We start from the raw sequence: 14,514 nt of genomic DNA on the forward strand, positions 1-14,514 counted from the left end.
TGTGTGTACGCTAGGGAGGTTTGGCATGAGGGTCTCCAAGCCCTTAACCTGCCGATCACAAGGCCGACTGAGAACGACAATCTGCTGGATTGGTGGTTGGTAGCAAAAAAAGGGAGTGTAAAGGGTAACAGACGGGCTTTTGACACAGTTGTGATTGTGGTGGCTTGGACCCTATGGAAGTAAAGGAATGCTCGGGTCTTCAATAGAAGAAGCCAACAGAGATCCCCGATTGAATTGGTAGACACGATTCTCCGCGAGCTGCATGAGTGGATTGAGGCCGGAGTTGGAGGTGATAGGTTGTCTCGCTTAGAGTAGGCTTAGGATTTTAGGTGTGGGTTGTTTCGGGTGTTGCCTGAGTATGGATGGGTGCATCCATTCGTAAGGCATCTCTTGTAAATCATATTCCCTCTTCTATAAAATTATGATACGTTTTTGACGTACTCTCAAAAAATAAAAAAAATCAATCCTATGTTTTTCTTATTCCCATATTTTTACAATTCTGCGAATCAAAGAGGCCCTCAACACTGGCAACGGAACAAACAACTTTTATATCAGTGACATGTGCGACCAAAAACTCTGCTGTTGCGTAATAGCGAGGCAACTTTTATATCAGTGACATGTGCGACCAAAAACTCTGCTGTTGCGCAATAGCGAGGGAACGGCATGCGCGGTACAGGTCCTACGCGAGAGTAGCACGTACGTACGTGATTTTTCGGGCACCTGGCAGGACACAGGTTAGGGATCACGCATGGCCAGTAGCGATCATCAGTTCACCACCAGCACCAGGCGAGAGAAGTCAGCAGAAGCAGACGGGCATTGCTCTAGGCTCTAGGCTCTAGCATAGGTATCTACCGACCAGCTGTGCTGTGCCTGGATAGAAGTCCCTAAATAGCATGTCATGTTTCCCACAAAAATTGGCATGCCCCGTACGTGTGGCTGTCGTCATGTGTGCTCTCTTTAAAATAGTTTATTTACTATATTTTTGAGCGGAAAATAGTTTATTTACTAAAAAAAGGCTCATATAAACACCTGCATATAAGTTCTGTAATGGGCCGAGCCTAGGCTTTTTTTTAGTGGCCGGCCGGGCCTAGGCTGGTGGCCGGTGTAATCTGCCCGTTCCCCCGGTTGACGATGGGCCAGGCTGGTGGCAGAGTGAGAGCCAGGTGACGTTGGGCCCATTTCTGAAAGAAAAAAAAGTGACGTTGAGCCGGCGTCCCATGGTCGTCAAGTCACTGTCACGTGCATTGGCACATCCCATCAACAAAAATGTGCGACTGCGTTCACTGCCTCAAAGAAGGGGAATCGGTGTGCGATTGCGTGCGCGCTGGACCTGGGGTACCTATCTGAGATGCGTGGCGCACATAAAAGAAGAAAGAATAACGGCGAAGCATGAGACCTAAGAAAGGCCGCGAGGCATGAGGGGATGTGTGTTTGTGCAAACTTCTTGCCCGGATCGACCACGTACACGTCCGGGAGGGGGAACATGCCAAATGTGCAGTCACATGCACCGGGAAGTGACAAGCCCTGGGTCACCTTCTCCCTCTTGGTCTCCTACCCTAGTGATGTATACCTCGCGCGTGACCCCACTACCCTACATCCTACTGATGTATACATCGTGTCGCTGCCGGGTGTGGTGGAACGTGCTTCAAGCTTTCAATGATGCCCTCCTGCCCGTTCAACAAATTTTATGTGGTTTTCTCGAGCCCTTGTCGGTCGACTAGCCAACTTTCTACCACGTAAGAAAAACTTTCCAGCGACGCTTATTTTGAGATGGAGGGAGTATATATTCTTTAGGCTGCTGGAGCTGCCTACACAAAGATCAAATGTGGCGTACCCTCAAACTTTTCGTAGGAGAAAATATCTGATGCACCAGTCTCAATCATCATATTCAGGAATTCAATAAATTCTAAAAAGAAACAAAGAGCATGCAAACAATGAGTAACGACAATGGAAAGTATTCAAAATCTAACTGAAAGCACAATTGTGAAACAAAAATGATATCGATGGAATTTACAACCAAATCTAGATTAGCTTACTATTCAACACGCGATTCGTCTCTTCTTTTTTCACAAGCTATATTTGAAGTTCTGAACTTTTACAGTGGTTCAATTCTTTCCAGCACTTTTTTGTAAACTTCTAGACAAGTGCACCAAGGTCCGGTGCACGCCATATACCATAGGGCGTTATGTACACACCCTCTTCAAAGTTCAAATGGACTTTTTATTTCCAAGAAAAATAATTTGGTTAGATAGCCGGGTATGCAGCCAATCATCATGTTGCACGGCCCATCACGACTGACACACATACGCACGAGAAACACATCGCCGTGGAGCACCGCATCCAACAATATAAACTGGCACACATACTACCACGGACGCAGAGCACTTGCGAGAGCCGAGAGAGGGGCCTGCCCTCCTAGCTAGCTGACTGGCTAATCAGCAAAAGAACAGAAGGTAGAGGTCGAACCAGCTCGATCCATCGGCAGCAGCTAGCTAGCCCTGCCCGCGCCAGCCATGATCCATCTGAAGCAGCCGCTGGTGCTCTCCGCGCAGAGCAGCAATGTTGCCTCGCCGCCGCTCTTCGCCACGGCGGCGGCCGCGAGCGGCCAGCAGAGGCGGGCGTCCGGCGCCGGGAGGAGCGGCTCCGCGCGCCGGCTCACGGCGCGCAGGATAAGCTGCGCGTCGACCGAGGAGGCCGTCGGCGTCTCGACGTCCGTGACGACCAAGGAGAGGTCGCTGACGGTGACGGCCGTCGTGACCGCGCAGGCGCCGACCTCCGTGTACGTCGCCCGGGGCCTCGACGACATCCAGGACCTCTTCGGCAAGACGCTGCTGCTCGAGCTCGTCAGCTCCGAGCTTGACCCCAGTGAGCCTCTCTATCTTTTCTCGCTACAACGATGGCATGCACCATGCAGGACAGGAGAGAGCATGCATGCTACAGCGTTTGATTTGAATTTTTCACATGGCTGAGAAAAGTTGTTCTGCTGCGTAGAGACGGGAAGGGAGAGGGAGGGAGTGAAGGGGTTCGCGCACATGACGCTCAAGGAGGGGACGTACGAGGCCAAGATGTCGGTGCCGGCGTCGTTCGGGCCGGTGGGCGCGGTGCTGGTGGAGAACGAGCACCATAGGGAGATGTTCATCAAGGACATCAAGCTCATCACCGGCGGCGACGAGAGCACCGCCATCACCTTCGACGTCGCCTCCTGGGTGCACTCCAAGTTCGACGACCCCGAGCCGCGCGCCTTCTTCACCGTCAAGGTAGGCAATTAGCCAACAGCAGCTAGCCATGAGCCCACGCTCTCTCCGTGCTCGCATGGAACTGTGGGACTAACTAACCATGGCGTGCGTGCGTATGTTGTTGCAGTCATACCTGCCGTCGCAGACGCCGCCGGGAATCGAGGCGCTGAGGAAGAAGGAGCTGGAGAAGCTGCGCGGCGACGGGCACAGCGAGCGCAAGTTCCACGAGCGCGTCTACGACTACGACACGTACAACGACCTCGGCGACCCGGACAAGAACATCGACCACCAACGCCCCGTGCTGGGCACCAAGGAGCACCCCTACCCTCGCCGGTGCCGCACCGGCCGGCCCAAGACCCTCTACGGTACGTACGCACACCGACCTTGCTACCTGGCGGTTAGCAAAATAATCTTGTTCAAAATTCTAACGGTTGCCGGTGGTTGTGCTATAGACCCGGAGACGGAGAAGAGGAGCTCGCCGGTGTACGTGCCGCGCGACGAGCAGTTCTCGGACGTCAAGGGGCGGACGTTCAGCGCGACGACGCTGCGGTCGGGGCTGCACGCCATCCTGCCGGCGCTGGCGCCGCTGCTCAACAACTCGCAGTGTTTCTCGCACTTCCCGGCCATCGACGCCCTCTACAGCGACGGCATTCCGCTCCCCGTCGACGGGCACGGCGGCGCCTCCTTCAACGTCATCAACGACGTCATTCCCCGTGTCGTCCAGATGATCGAGGACACCACCGAGCACGTCCTCCGCTTCGAGGTCCCCGAGATGCTTGAGAGTGAGCGCCGCCGTCCATGCCTGATCCGCCAGAGCACGATCGAGCAACTAATTACTGAGACCACATACGTGACGTGACTTTGCGCTTCTGCAGGGGACCGATTTTCGTGGTTCAGAGACGAGGAGTTCGCGAGGCAGACGCTCGCCGGGCTCAACCCTATCTGCATCCGCCGCCTCACGGTAATTAATCAACCATTTTTTATTTTTCACAGCCTTTGATCAAGTTGCTTTTAATAAGTTCACTTAGTTAATTAACGAGAGTGCATGCATGCATGCATCCATGGTGCAGGAATTCCCCATCGTGAGCAAGCTGGACCCGGCGGTGTACGGGCCGGCGGAGTCGGCGCTGACCAAGGAGGTCCTGGAGAAGATGATGAACGGCCGCATGACGGTGGAGGAGGCGGTGGAGAAGAAGCGGCTGTTCCTGCTGGACTACCACGACGTGTTCCTGCCGTACGTGCACAGGGTGCGCGAGCTGCCGGACACGACGCTGTACGGCTCCCGCACCGTCTTCTTCCTGAGCGAGGAGGGCACGCTGATGCCGCTGGCCATCGAGCTGACGCGGCCGCAGTCGCCGACCAGGCCGCAGTGGAAGCGCGCCTTCACGCACGGCCCCGACGCCACCGAGTCGTGGCTGTGGAAGCTGGCCAAGGCGCACGTGCTGACCCACGACACCGGCTACCACCAGCTGGTCAGCCACTGGCTGCGCACGCACGCCTGCGTCGAGCCCTACATCATCGCCACCAACCGGCAGCTCAGCCGGATGCACCCGGTGCACCGCCTGCTGCACCCGCACTTCCGCTACACCATGGAGATCAACGCGCTGGCCCGGGAGGCGCTCATCAACGCCGACGGCATCATCGAGGAGGCCTTCTGGCCGGGGAGGTACTCCATCGAGCTCAGCTCCGTCGCCTACGGCGCGGCCTGGCAGTTCGACACGGAGGCGCTGCCGGAGGACCTCGTCAGCCGGGGGCTCGCCGAGCGCAGGGACGACGGCGAGCTCGAGCTCGCCATCAAGGACTACCCGTACGCCGACGACGGGCTGCTCATCTGGGGCTCCATCAAGGAGTGGGCGTCCGACTACGTGGACTTCTACTACAAGTCGGACGAGGACGTGGCCGGCGACGAGGAGCTGCGGGCGTGGTGGGAGGAGGTGCGCACCAAGGGGCACGCGGACAAGAAGGACGAGCCGTGGTGGCCCGTGTGCGACTCCAAGGAGAACCTCGTCCAGATCCTCACCATCATCATGTGGGTCACGTCCGGCCACCACGCCGCCGTCAACTTCGGGCAGTACCATTACGCCGGGTACTTCCCCAACCGTCCGACGGTGGTGCGGAGGAACATCCCGGTGGAGGAGAGCCGGGACGACGAGATGAAGAAGTTCATGGCAAGGCCAGAGGAGGTGCTGCTGCAGAGCCTCCCCTCGCAGATGCAAGCCATCAAGGTGATGGCGACGCTGGACATCCTCTCCTCACACTCCCCCGACGAGGAATACATGGGAGAGTACGCCGAGCCGGCGTGGCTGGCAGAGCCCATGGTGAAGGCGGCGTTCGAGAAGTTCAGCGGCAGGCTCAAGGAGGCGGAGGGCACCATCGACCAGCGAAACAACAACCCGGAGAACAAGAACAGGTGCGGCGCCGGCATCGTGCCGTACGAGCTGCTCAAGCCGTTCTCAGAACCAGGGGTCACTGGGAGGGGCATCCCCATCAGCATCTCCATCTGATAGGGTCCCCAGGATAAGAGATCATTGCATGTAGGATTATTTAGGAATAAGATGTACACCATGTACGCACCCAGCAGCGATTGCTCCCGTCCCGTGCATGACGGGGGGCGGGAGAGGCATCTACTAGCAGTACTAATAAGGTTATTTGAATTGTGACCTCGTCGAATCCTAATTAGGTAATTCGCAACCAAAAAAATCCTAATTAAGGTAAGAAAGAGTGGGCATCTAATTGCATTCCTGGACAGATCATACTGTACCGTATCATTTGGAGCATGCCATACAAAACAAAACAATCACATCAAGACATGTGAACCCAGCAGCATTGTAAGATCAGGACCAGCCCACATCAGATCCTGTGTTTGGGGCCAGTGTCGACTGGCTAACGAGATTCTTGTCCACACATTTACAAGACTTAAGGGTTATATGGACAGAACTACATAAGTGGAGAATGGGTATACGTGGATCTGCCCCTTGGAATCACTACTTACGAGAGCACTCCTAGCAGCATCCCATGTGAGCCAAACTGAGTCCAACCAAGCAATACATGAGACAAAACGCTAATAATACTGATTGCCATGCTTGCATGACTTTTCAACCAGAGTGAAGCAGGGGAGCAGAGTTTACTTTGCTTACTTCCCCCCGTAGTCGAGCATCACATAGTGTCTTCTGCAGTCAGCACGTCTCAGTGCAGCAGTTTTGGCTGTCGTCAATTGGCATCGACAGAAAATTGTAAAGAGATGTGACGCTTCATATACTCGGAGCTACCTCGACAACACAAAGTATAACAACATCTGGCAAAATTTGAGAAGAGCATGTCTTCGTCACTGGGAGATGCAGCTCTCAGTTGCACCCTGGCTGACTGATCACAGCAATCAAATTAAGACTACGATGTGAAGAGTATAAAAAAGAAGCTGCACTATCAAGTGAGTTACCGGTGGAGGATGGCTCAAAATATGGTCGGGTTGTTATGAAAGAGGGGTCCTGAGCATCAGCCTCCAACTTATTTACCGTGTTGCTCTGGACAAGCTTTACTAATTTGTCTGTTATGACTTTCATCAGCGGGCGGGAATCCGGTGACTGCTGCATTGAAGGAAGAAATAACATAAGTACTGATCGAAACATGGATGTGCGGGTGCGGTCAATTAATAGATCATGTAATACTCGAGCTGTCAGTTGTCCAGTCTACTATGTAATATCTTTTGTTTCTATTTCTTTTTTTCTTTTGGGGTGCCATTTGGCACATGCTTAGTGACTTTGTAAATATTTAAGGCTCTGTGCATCAATTTTTTATGAAGAGTCCAGGAGACAATAAAGCTCTTCCTTTAACTAAAGGAGGGAGTACTGCTCGTAGAAAATTGTCCTGAAATACAGTTGGTGAATGCAGTGAGCATTAGACATTGTAGTGGCTCTAGACATTTCAGCTATAATGCCTTTCTTTTCTATTAACATGTTCTAAGAATTTGCCATAGCAGCATGGGCAGTATTTGAGTTTTCACCTTGATAGCTGCCAGCAAGGATAAGAAACTACAGAACAGAGTGTACCAGAAAAGAGAATGGAAAACTACCTTGATGCAAAGCAAGATGATGTTGCCTAATGCAGAAATAGCTTTAGGTGGCATAGAGCCACGTATTCTTGGATCCGTTATTCTTCCCAGAGAATTAAGGTCATGGAGATGAGGAGATGCCCAATCAACTAGAAACTGATCATTCGGCCCTCTTGAACTGAAGAAGACAATAAACTTTCAGCAAACCAGACTGCTAGTAGCACAAGTGCAAGTGATAACATACCTATCAAAAGCCTTTTGCCCAGTCAAAAGCACAAGCAATATCACGCCAAAACTGTAAATATCAGCTTTGATTATATCTGTTCCTGAACCATTAGCCTCAGGAGCAGCATAGCCTTTAGCACCACTGAGGGCTTCTGAATCCTGCTTCCGGAATGAGGACATGTTAAATGGCCAACAAATCAATTTTATTTTATATAGTGCAGACTGTGCAGTATATCATTCAAACTGGATAAATCAGATGCTGCGGCCTATTGTGTATATTTGGATGGGAAGGACATGGGTAGATTAACGGGTTTCAATTGGTTAGAGGGGAATCTCTCCTATGCAAATATCACCCCAAAACTTCAGGATTACCACATGTTACATGTACGAGTGTTCGGTAGTCTAGCTTGACACTGAATGAGAAAATTCTAATCTGAGAGAAAGAGAGATAGAGCAGTTCTATGTTTTAGGTTCTAAAATGCATCCAGATCATTTAAGTGTCGTCAAAATGATCAGGCAAATTAACGGCATCAACATGCTTTCTTGAAAAGATCATAAAGTAGCAATACTATCTTTGGTTACTGAGCACTGACCATTCTTGTGGCGCTGACAAAATGGCTGAACTTCGCTAACCCACAGTGACTGAGGTAGGGCATGAGCTGAGCGTCAAGTAAAATATTTGTAGCTTTAATATTTCCATGGGCAAATGGAGGGGAGCACATCAAATGTATGTATCTGCAGAGAGCTAACATAGATATAAAAATCCAGAAATTCCAGTTCCAGTATAAAAGTCTAATAATTTTGCATGTGTGCAACTAAAGTACGAAAAATAATACTCCCTCCGTTCGAAAAAACTTGTCCCTCAAATGGATGTATCTAGCATCAAGTTAGTGCTAGATACATCCATTTGAGGGACAAGCTTGGGACAAGCTTTTTCGGACAGAGGGAGTACGAGGTAGGTGTAATTAATTACTCTGCAGCATAAAATAAAACTGATTAGACGATTTGGTGGGAACCCAATGAGACAGAATGTACTTACTCTAGAGCATAGGTAACCCCAAGAGCAATCTTCATCCGAGCTTTCCATGACAAAGCCCTCGACCTTGTGGCTGCTGAAAACAGAAGATCTTCAAGAGAACCATTTTCTGCATACTCATATAAAAGCACACAATGCCCAAACTCCACACAGTAGCCCACAAGCGAAGATATATTAGGGTGCTTTAATCTGGACATATTCCCGAGAATGTCCATGAGCTCATCTTGTTCTGACAATGATAAATCTATCATGTTGATCTTCTTGATAGCCAGCAGCTGTGCGTACAATGACAAATGCATGACGTAAAATATACATAACAAATGACTCGTACAAATTTGATACCTTCGCTACTTAGGAAATGACTATCTAATAAACCGCTGAAAGAAAATCACAGTTTTAAAAGTGACATGTGAGACTAAGAATGGTGTGCTCCTTGTACATTGACCTTATCAAGACAACAAGCATAAGCATAGCTACGGTCCTCAATACTGCATGATGAGATGTCTTGTCGATGAGGAAAGGAAACGGTTCAATTTAGTTTAGTCAATAAAACCAGATAAAGAAGTCAACTATTAGGAATCTAAAATACAAGCTACAGAAATTAGACTTGAGAGCTTATTCTAGAATAACACATTAATAATATGCTCCCTCTGTCCCAAAATAAGTGTCTCAACTTTGTACTAACTTCAGTACAAAGTTGTACTAAGGCTGAAATACTTATTTTGGGACAGAGGGAGTAGAAAGTTGATAATGATACGTTTCTTATGATAAGAGACGATACCTGGCCATCAGGAAAATCACCTCTGTAAACTCGGCCAGTGAAACCTTCACCGATAAGGCATTCTTCATTGAAGTTCCGGGTAGCCGCCATAATGTCAACTGCCAGAAACTGTTTTGCAGGTGCAAGATTTTTAGATGTCTTAGCACAACTTTTCCTTTTGGGAACTCTTCCAGGTATAATGCTATCATTATTGCTAGAGGAAGTATCATGGCCATTCATAAGAGAACTCCAAGAGTTCAGGACCTCATTTGCTTTAGGGACTGCAATTGACAAATGAATTCTAATTAAATGGAAGAATGCAAGTCTGGCTTAATAAAACATTACAATGCAGTATGCGAAGTTGAAAACGATATGTATGTGGATGAATTTGATATGCCATTTCATGAATAAGCATTCAAAAGTACAAGGGTTTAGGATCAATGATTACTGTCATATTTTACAGTAGATTAATGATAAGAATAACCAAAACAAACAAAAATATTTGTATGATCAATTGACAATCAACTACCACTGCATAAATTGGTTTGAAGAAACTAATAAAGTGCCAGTGTTACCTCCTTCCAAATTGGCTGGTAAAGACTTGATATTGTCAGCAGTGCTCTTTGGGCCACATGTACCACCTTTCCGGCTTTTCAGAACCAATCCAACAATGAAGAGTGCAAACATTGTGCAAACAACGCTAGCTATTGCAGCAGCTGTCACTCGAGAGTGTGACTTCCTATGGTGGCTAGGACTGTGCAGAGAAGCATAGCTCACAAAAGGTTGCAGAGGTTTTGGCCCGCGTTTTGAGTTCTGCTTGACTGCTGGTGAAGGTGGAGGTGGAGGTGGAGATGGAGGTCGAGGATGATGTGGGGGTGGAGGTGAATGAATGGTCCTAGAAAATGAGGACGATGAAGGTTTGAAACCTGGTTGAAAATGGTTCCCATCAATCCTGGAATATTAACCAGAAGGTTAATCACATATTGTACTAGATATGAAGTCAGACATACAGATACGCACAAGATCCTCAAGGGTGACAAGGTGGGCAATATATAACAGAGTTCAGTACCTCAACTCAGAAATGAACTCAAAAGTTCCAGGCACATAACCGCTGAAGTGATTATTCTCAATGTTGCTGCAAGAAGTTGATGATCATCAGCATTAATTGATAAGATGGCAAATAAAGTATAAGTGCAGCCCAATCAAATTTCTTACAGTGCTACCAATGGAAGGTCTGCTAACAAAATCACAGATCCGGTAAACTCATTATGCTGTAAATAACTGCAAAACCATGCAAGGAAACTTTTGATTAGACAATTCCTACAGCTGTGTGTGCATGAAATAGCACAGAAGGGACATCATTATTACAGATAGTGAAGGTTGTTCAATGAACTAAATGATCGTGGCAGGTCACCATCGAAAGAGTTGAATGACAAGTCCCTGAAAGAGTTGAGGGAACAAATATGAGTCTAAGTGACAGAAAGGTCAAAATACTAAAAGATCTGTGACTAAAATAATTTTGAGAAATAGTGGATCAGAGCAAGAAAGATGCAAAAAAAGTACTTTAGCTTCAAAATGTGTGTGTGCATGTGTTTGTTCCATTGCGATTAAAAATATGTGGTTTTATTAGCATAAAAAATGAGCTGAAAGATTGTTCTAGAACAGATATTTGGACAAAAAGAACTGCAAGAAGTTTATAACAACTTGATGCGCACGAAGCATTTCACCTGACAGTTGCATACTACTCCCTCCGTCCGAAAACACTTGTCATCAAAATGGACAAAAAGAGATGTATCTAGAACTAAAATACATCTAGATACATCCCCTTTTATTCATTTTGATGACAAGTATTTTCGGACGGAGGGAGTATATCTGATGATTCATTTAGTGGTATACTGAATGGAGATGTTCCAGGTTACAAATCTATGCACAATAGGCTGCAACCAGCATGTTGCAGGTCAAAGTGCAACGGAATAGCTCATTTATTTCACAAGAGATGTATGTTTCAGAAGTGATGAAGTAATCATTTATTAAGATATGGGAACCATACATTGTAACTAAGCTTTCCATGTTAACAAAAACATCACCAACTATTCCAGAGAGCTTATTATAGCTGAGATTCCTGCAATCGAAATTACAGATCAATCAGTTGATTCTGCAACCAAATTTTGAGAAGGAAGTGCTCCAATTGCCAAACAATCAACTCACAGATATTTCAGGGAGTGCAAATATGGTAGTGATGGTGGTATATTTCCCTCAAACTTGTTAGCTGCCAAATTTCTGCAATAGAACACCATACCATAGTCAGATCATATACATTCCATATTTAAATGTATTCGACCCAGCTTAAAGAGGGTAGGCAAAAAGGACAAGAAGAATATACAAGTATTCCACATTTGGAGGCAAAGTGGGTGGGATTTCACCAGCGATGTTGTTGAAGCTCACATCCCTACCAACATGAGGCATCAAAGCACCAGGAACCAAAAAAATTGTGTCAGAAATTGCAGAATCATGATCGGTTAACAGATAGCACAAATTTTGTATAAGGAAGCTTACAGCTCTTTTAAAGAGTGGAGTTTGAGCAGCTCTGGGCCAAGCCAGCCACCAACCCCAAGCCCACTAATATTTCTGCATGGAAGTAACATAAAAAAAAGCAAAAATAAAACAAACAGTCCTATAAATTTACAGGCAAAACTGATTGATAAATTAAGAATTGAACGGGGATTACATAGCCACGACACACGAGTCCTTGCAAAAGACCCCATGCCACGATCCACGTTCCCCGTCCCCACCGCAGGGGTCACCACCCATGGATGTCCACCCAGAAAGCTGCCATGGTGACTCCAGTGCGCGATATAGTGCCCAGATCCCGATTGCTGCACGGTAACCAAAGAACGGTAACAAAGCAGTAAACCTGTTAGAAAGCAGCAACATACAGACAGACAGCAGGATAGCATCACACACAGCCATTGCACAAAGGGAGGTGCTTACAAGCACAAAAACATGCCCACTCGTTTTTTGTACTGCATAAGTACATCATCGATGCGGTAAGACAAGCTATTTCCAAGCACTAACACACACATGTGCCCATCACGCAACCATATCCAATGACCCCAGATCTGAATGTTTGTGCGAGCGCGTACAGGCACGAGCAGAAGCGCGCGCAAGCCAGAGTTTGCACGCACACACGCGCATCAATCCACCAGCGCGCAAGGCTCCCGCGCTGCTATACAAACCAGACCACAGGTGTGCGCACGGCACAGAGAACCAGCGACCGCAATCACACGCGCGCGCAGAGTAGAGGCGTCGCGGGGTAAGAGGTCGATCGCCACGGGTGATGGGTGAGAAATCGTACCGTCGGAGGGATCAGTGAACGACGCGGCGGAGGAAAACACGGCCCACAGCACCACCGCGGCGAGGAGATGACGCGCCGCGGCCACTCCGACGCCACGCGCGCCCCGCATCCGCGCAGGTTCCAGCGAAGCCGGAGCTAGAGGATCCTACCGCACCGTAGCCACACGGCATAGGATGTTCTAGAAGCTTCAGGGGATCCGGGCGCGACGCCGCTCAATCGAACTCCTCGCCCAAATCCGCGACGATTCCCGCGGGATCGCGGCCGGACCGAGCAATGCGGGCGCGAATCGGAGAATCCGGGCGACCGGAGCGGGTAAGAATCGCCCGCAGAGGCCCGCGAAACTGCGGGGATTCGCTCGCTTCGGTGGCGAGGGTTTAGGGTTTTGAAATGGACCGGAGGCTTCTGTGCTTCGGGAGGGAAGAGGAAGGAAGAGAGAGAGAGAGAGAGAGAGAGAGGAGGAAGAGAACAGAGGCGGTCAGGTCACGTGACGGGCGCGTGAGTGGTAGGCCGTTACGGGGTGGGATGCGTGGAGGGGTTTGAGGCGGTGGAATTGGGCGGGAAGGAGAAGGGTGGAGAAATGAAAACAGCATGATGGGTGCCAGATATACCTGGCCAAACCTCGGGCCGGGCCTAGCCAGGCCCGAGGCAAAAAACCAAGGCCCGGGTCCGACCCGGCCATCGGACCTGTTTTTTGGGACCAAGTCCGGCCCAAACACGTAAAAGCCTGCCAGGCCTTGGGCCGGCCCCTTCAAAAAATGCAAAAACGATAGGCGCGGGCCCGGCCGTCGAGCTCAAAATCTAGGCCCGAGCCCAGCCCGGGAGCAACGTCGGGCCGGGTCGGGCATTTTCGGGTTGGGCTTCCCATGGCCAGGACTAGTCCCGGTCTACACAAGACCGTGGCTATCTTTCCGCATTCACCTAAGCAGTATAATAACAACTTTAGCAATGTCGTCATATGTTTTTCAAAATAGAAAAAACAGAATTGTCATATAACCAATAATACGATAAAATTGATTAAAAAGGTCATAGTAGAGTCGCCATTTCATCCTTGAAACTCTATATCTGACAATTGTGGGGGTGTATTTGGAGTGCACTCCATCTGAAAAACAGATTGGCACGAAAGACATTTCCCCTTCATGTTGCTTTTCCAACCCACATTGCCGCTTCCTCTTCTTCGTCGTAGCGTCATCGTTGAACGCTTCACGCCGTCCCCGGTCCCCGCCAATGACACCATGGCCGCCTCCTCGACCTGAGTGTCTAATCCCATCGTTTTGAAGTCGGATCCGGAGACTTCAACGGTCGTGTCTCCTACACCTCCTGCATTTTCCACGATCGACCTCGACCCTGTAGACGAATAGTACGGACCGGAGGTGCCTATGTGGCCACCTGGAGGCAGCAGCCTCCCTCCGTCAGGGCCACAATGGTCTCAGCGAAGGGGCCCACGGAAGAAGAAAGGGAAGGGAAACAATGGTGCCTTTGCCCCTCCTTGCTTCCTCCTTGCAGCTGGCGAAACAAGGGTGGATTCCCAGTCGCGCACCGGATCAGCAACGACTATGAGGTCAAAAGAGCAATCATTTACCTTGTATTTTTAGGTTTTCGTTCGATTGAGTGTGAGGTGATTATGCAAAATTGTTGGCAAATGTGTAATGTTTGTGATTTAGCGATGATTTTCTGAATTTGGGGGGATTGACCCTATAAGAGGAATCATTTATGAATAATATGATTGGTGATTCCGTGGCAAACGATCTTGAGGGTGCATCATTGCCACTTTTGGATCATGAGTCGGCCCACAATACGAAATTTGGTCAACTCGACGCCACCAACTCGTCAAAGAAGAAGACAATTCAAGGAAGC

At 49.0% G+C, this 14,514-nt stretch overlaps 2 protein-coding genes across 5 annotated transcripts; one reads left to right on the top strand and one right to left on the bottom strand.

The window, feature by feature from the left end:
- Nucleotides 1-2,360: 2,360 nt before the first annotated feature.
- Nucleotides 2,361-5,896, top strand: LOC125517581 (lipoxygenase 2.3, chloroplastic). Its single transcript, XM_048682788.2, has 6 exons — nucleotides 2,361-2,865; nucleotides 2,992-3,257; nucleotides 3,364-3,601; nucleotides 3,689-4,018; nucleotides 4,112-4,197; nucleotides 4,307-5,896. The coding sequence occupies exons 1-6, from the start codon at nucleotides 2,514-2,516 to the stop codon at nucleotides 5,738-5,740; spliced, it is 2,706 nt and encodes a 901-aa protein (XP_048538745.1). The 5' UTR covers nucleotides 2,361-2,513; the 3' UTR covers nucleotides 5,741-5,896.
- Nucleotides 5,897-6,069: 173 nt separating this feature from the next.
- LOC125517582 (protein STRUBBELIG-RECEPTOR FAMILY 8-like) lies at nucleotides 6,070-13,131 on the bottom strand. 4 transcript variants are annotated; one of them, XM_048682789.2, is made up of 17 exons: nucleotides 12,661-13,130; nucleotides 12,034-12,181; nucleotides 11,862-11,933; nucleotides 11,689-11,754; nucleotides 11,514-11,585; nucleotides 11,356-11,427; nucleotides 10,674-10,745; nucleotides 10,521-10,586; nucleotides 10,375-10,440; nucleotides 9,881-10,257; nucleotides 9,327-9,586; nucleotides 8,549-8,820; nucleotides 8,103-8,244; nucleotides 7,529-7,668; nucleotides 7,306-7,462; nucleotides 6,673-6,820; nucleotides 6,070-6,595 (listed from the first exon to the last, which is right to left on the bottom strand). In XM_048682789.2, exons 1-17 carry the CDS (start codon nucleotides 12,767-12,769, stop codon nucleotides 6,447-6,449), a joined length of 2,388 nt encoding a protein of 795 aa, XP_048538746.2. In that variant the 5' UTR covers nucleotides 12,770-13,130; the 3' UTR covers nucleotides 6,070-6,446. The 4 variants fall into 4 exon arrangements, with proteins under 4 accessions (XP_048538746.2, XP_048538748.2, XP_087383418.1 ...); XM_048682791.2 differs by having other exon boundaries at nucleotides 6,070-6,599; nucleotides 12,661-13,128; XM_087527292.1 differs by having other exon boundaries at nucleotides 6,443-6,817; nucleotides 12,661-13,131.
- Nucleotides 13,132-14,514: the final 1,383 nt, after the last annotated feature.

This window comes from Triticum urartu, chromosome 6A, assembly GCF_056163025.1.
Source record: "Triticum urartu cultivar PI428250 chromosome 6A, HENAU_Tu73, whole genome shotgun sequence".
In the NCBI taxonomy this organism is placed as follows: domain Eukaryota; kingdom Viridiplantae; phylum Streptophyta; class Magnoliopsida; order Poales; family Poaceae; genus Triticum; species Triticum urartu.

Coding starts and splice junctions, on each gene's coding strand:
- LOC125517581 (XM_048682788.2), top strand. CDS start 2,514: ATGATCCATCTGAAGCAGCCGCTGGTGCTCTCCGCGCAGAGCAGCAAT. Junction 2,866..2,991: donor CAGCTCCGAGCTTGACCCCA/GTGAGCCTCTCT, acceptor TCTGCTGCGTAG/AGACGGGAAGGGAGAGGGAG. Junction 3,602..3,688: donor CCGGCCCAAGACCCTCTACG/GTACGTACGCAC, acceptor GTTGTGCTATAG/ACCCGGAGACGGAGAAGAGG.
- LOC125517582 (XM_048682789.2), bottom strand. CDS start 12,769: ATGCGGGGCGCGCGTGGCGTCGGAGTGGCCGCGGCGCGTCATCTCCTC. Junction 12,182..12,660: donor GTTCACTGATCCCTCCGACG/GTACGATTTCTC, acceptor GTTACCGTGCAG/CAATCGGGATCTGGGCACTA. Junction 11,428..11,513: donor TTGCACTCCCTGAAATATCT/GTGAGTTGATTG, acceptor TTTCGATTGCAG/GAATCTCAGCTATAATAAGC.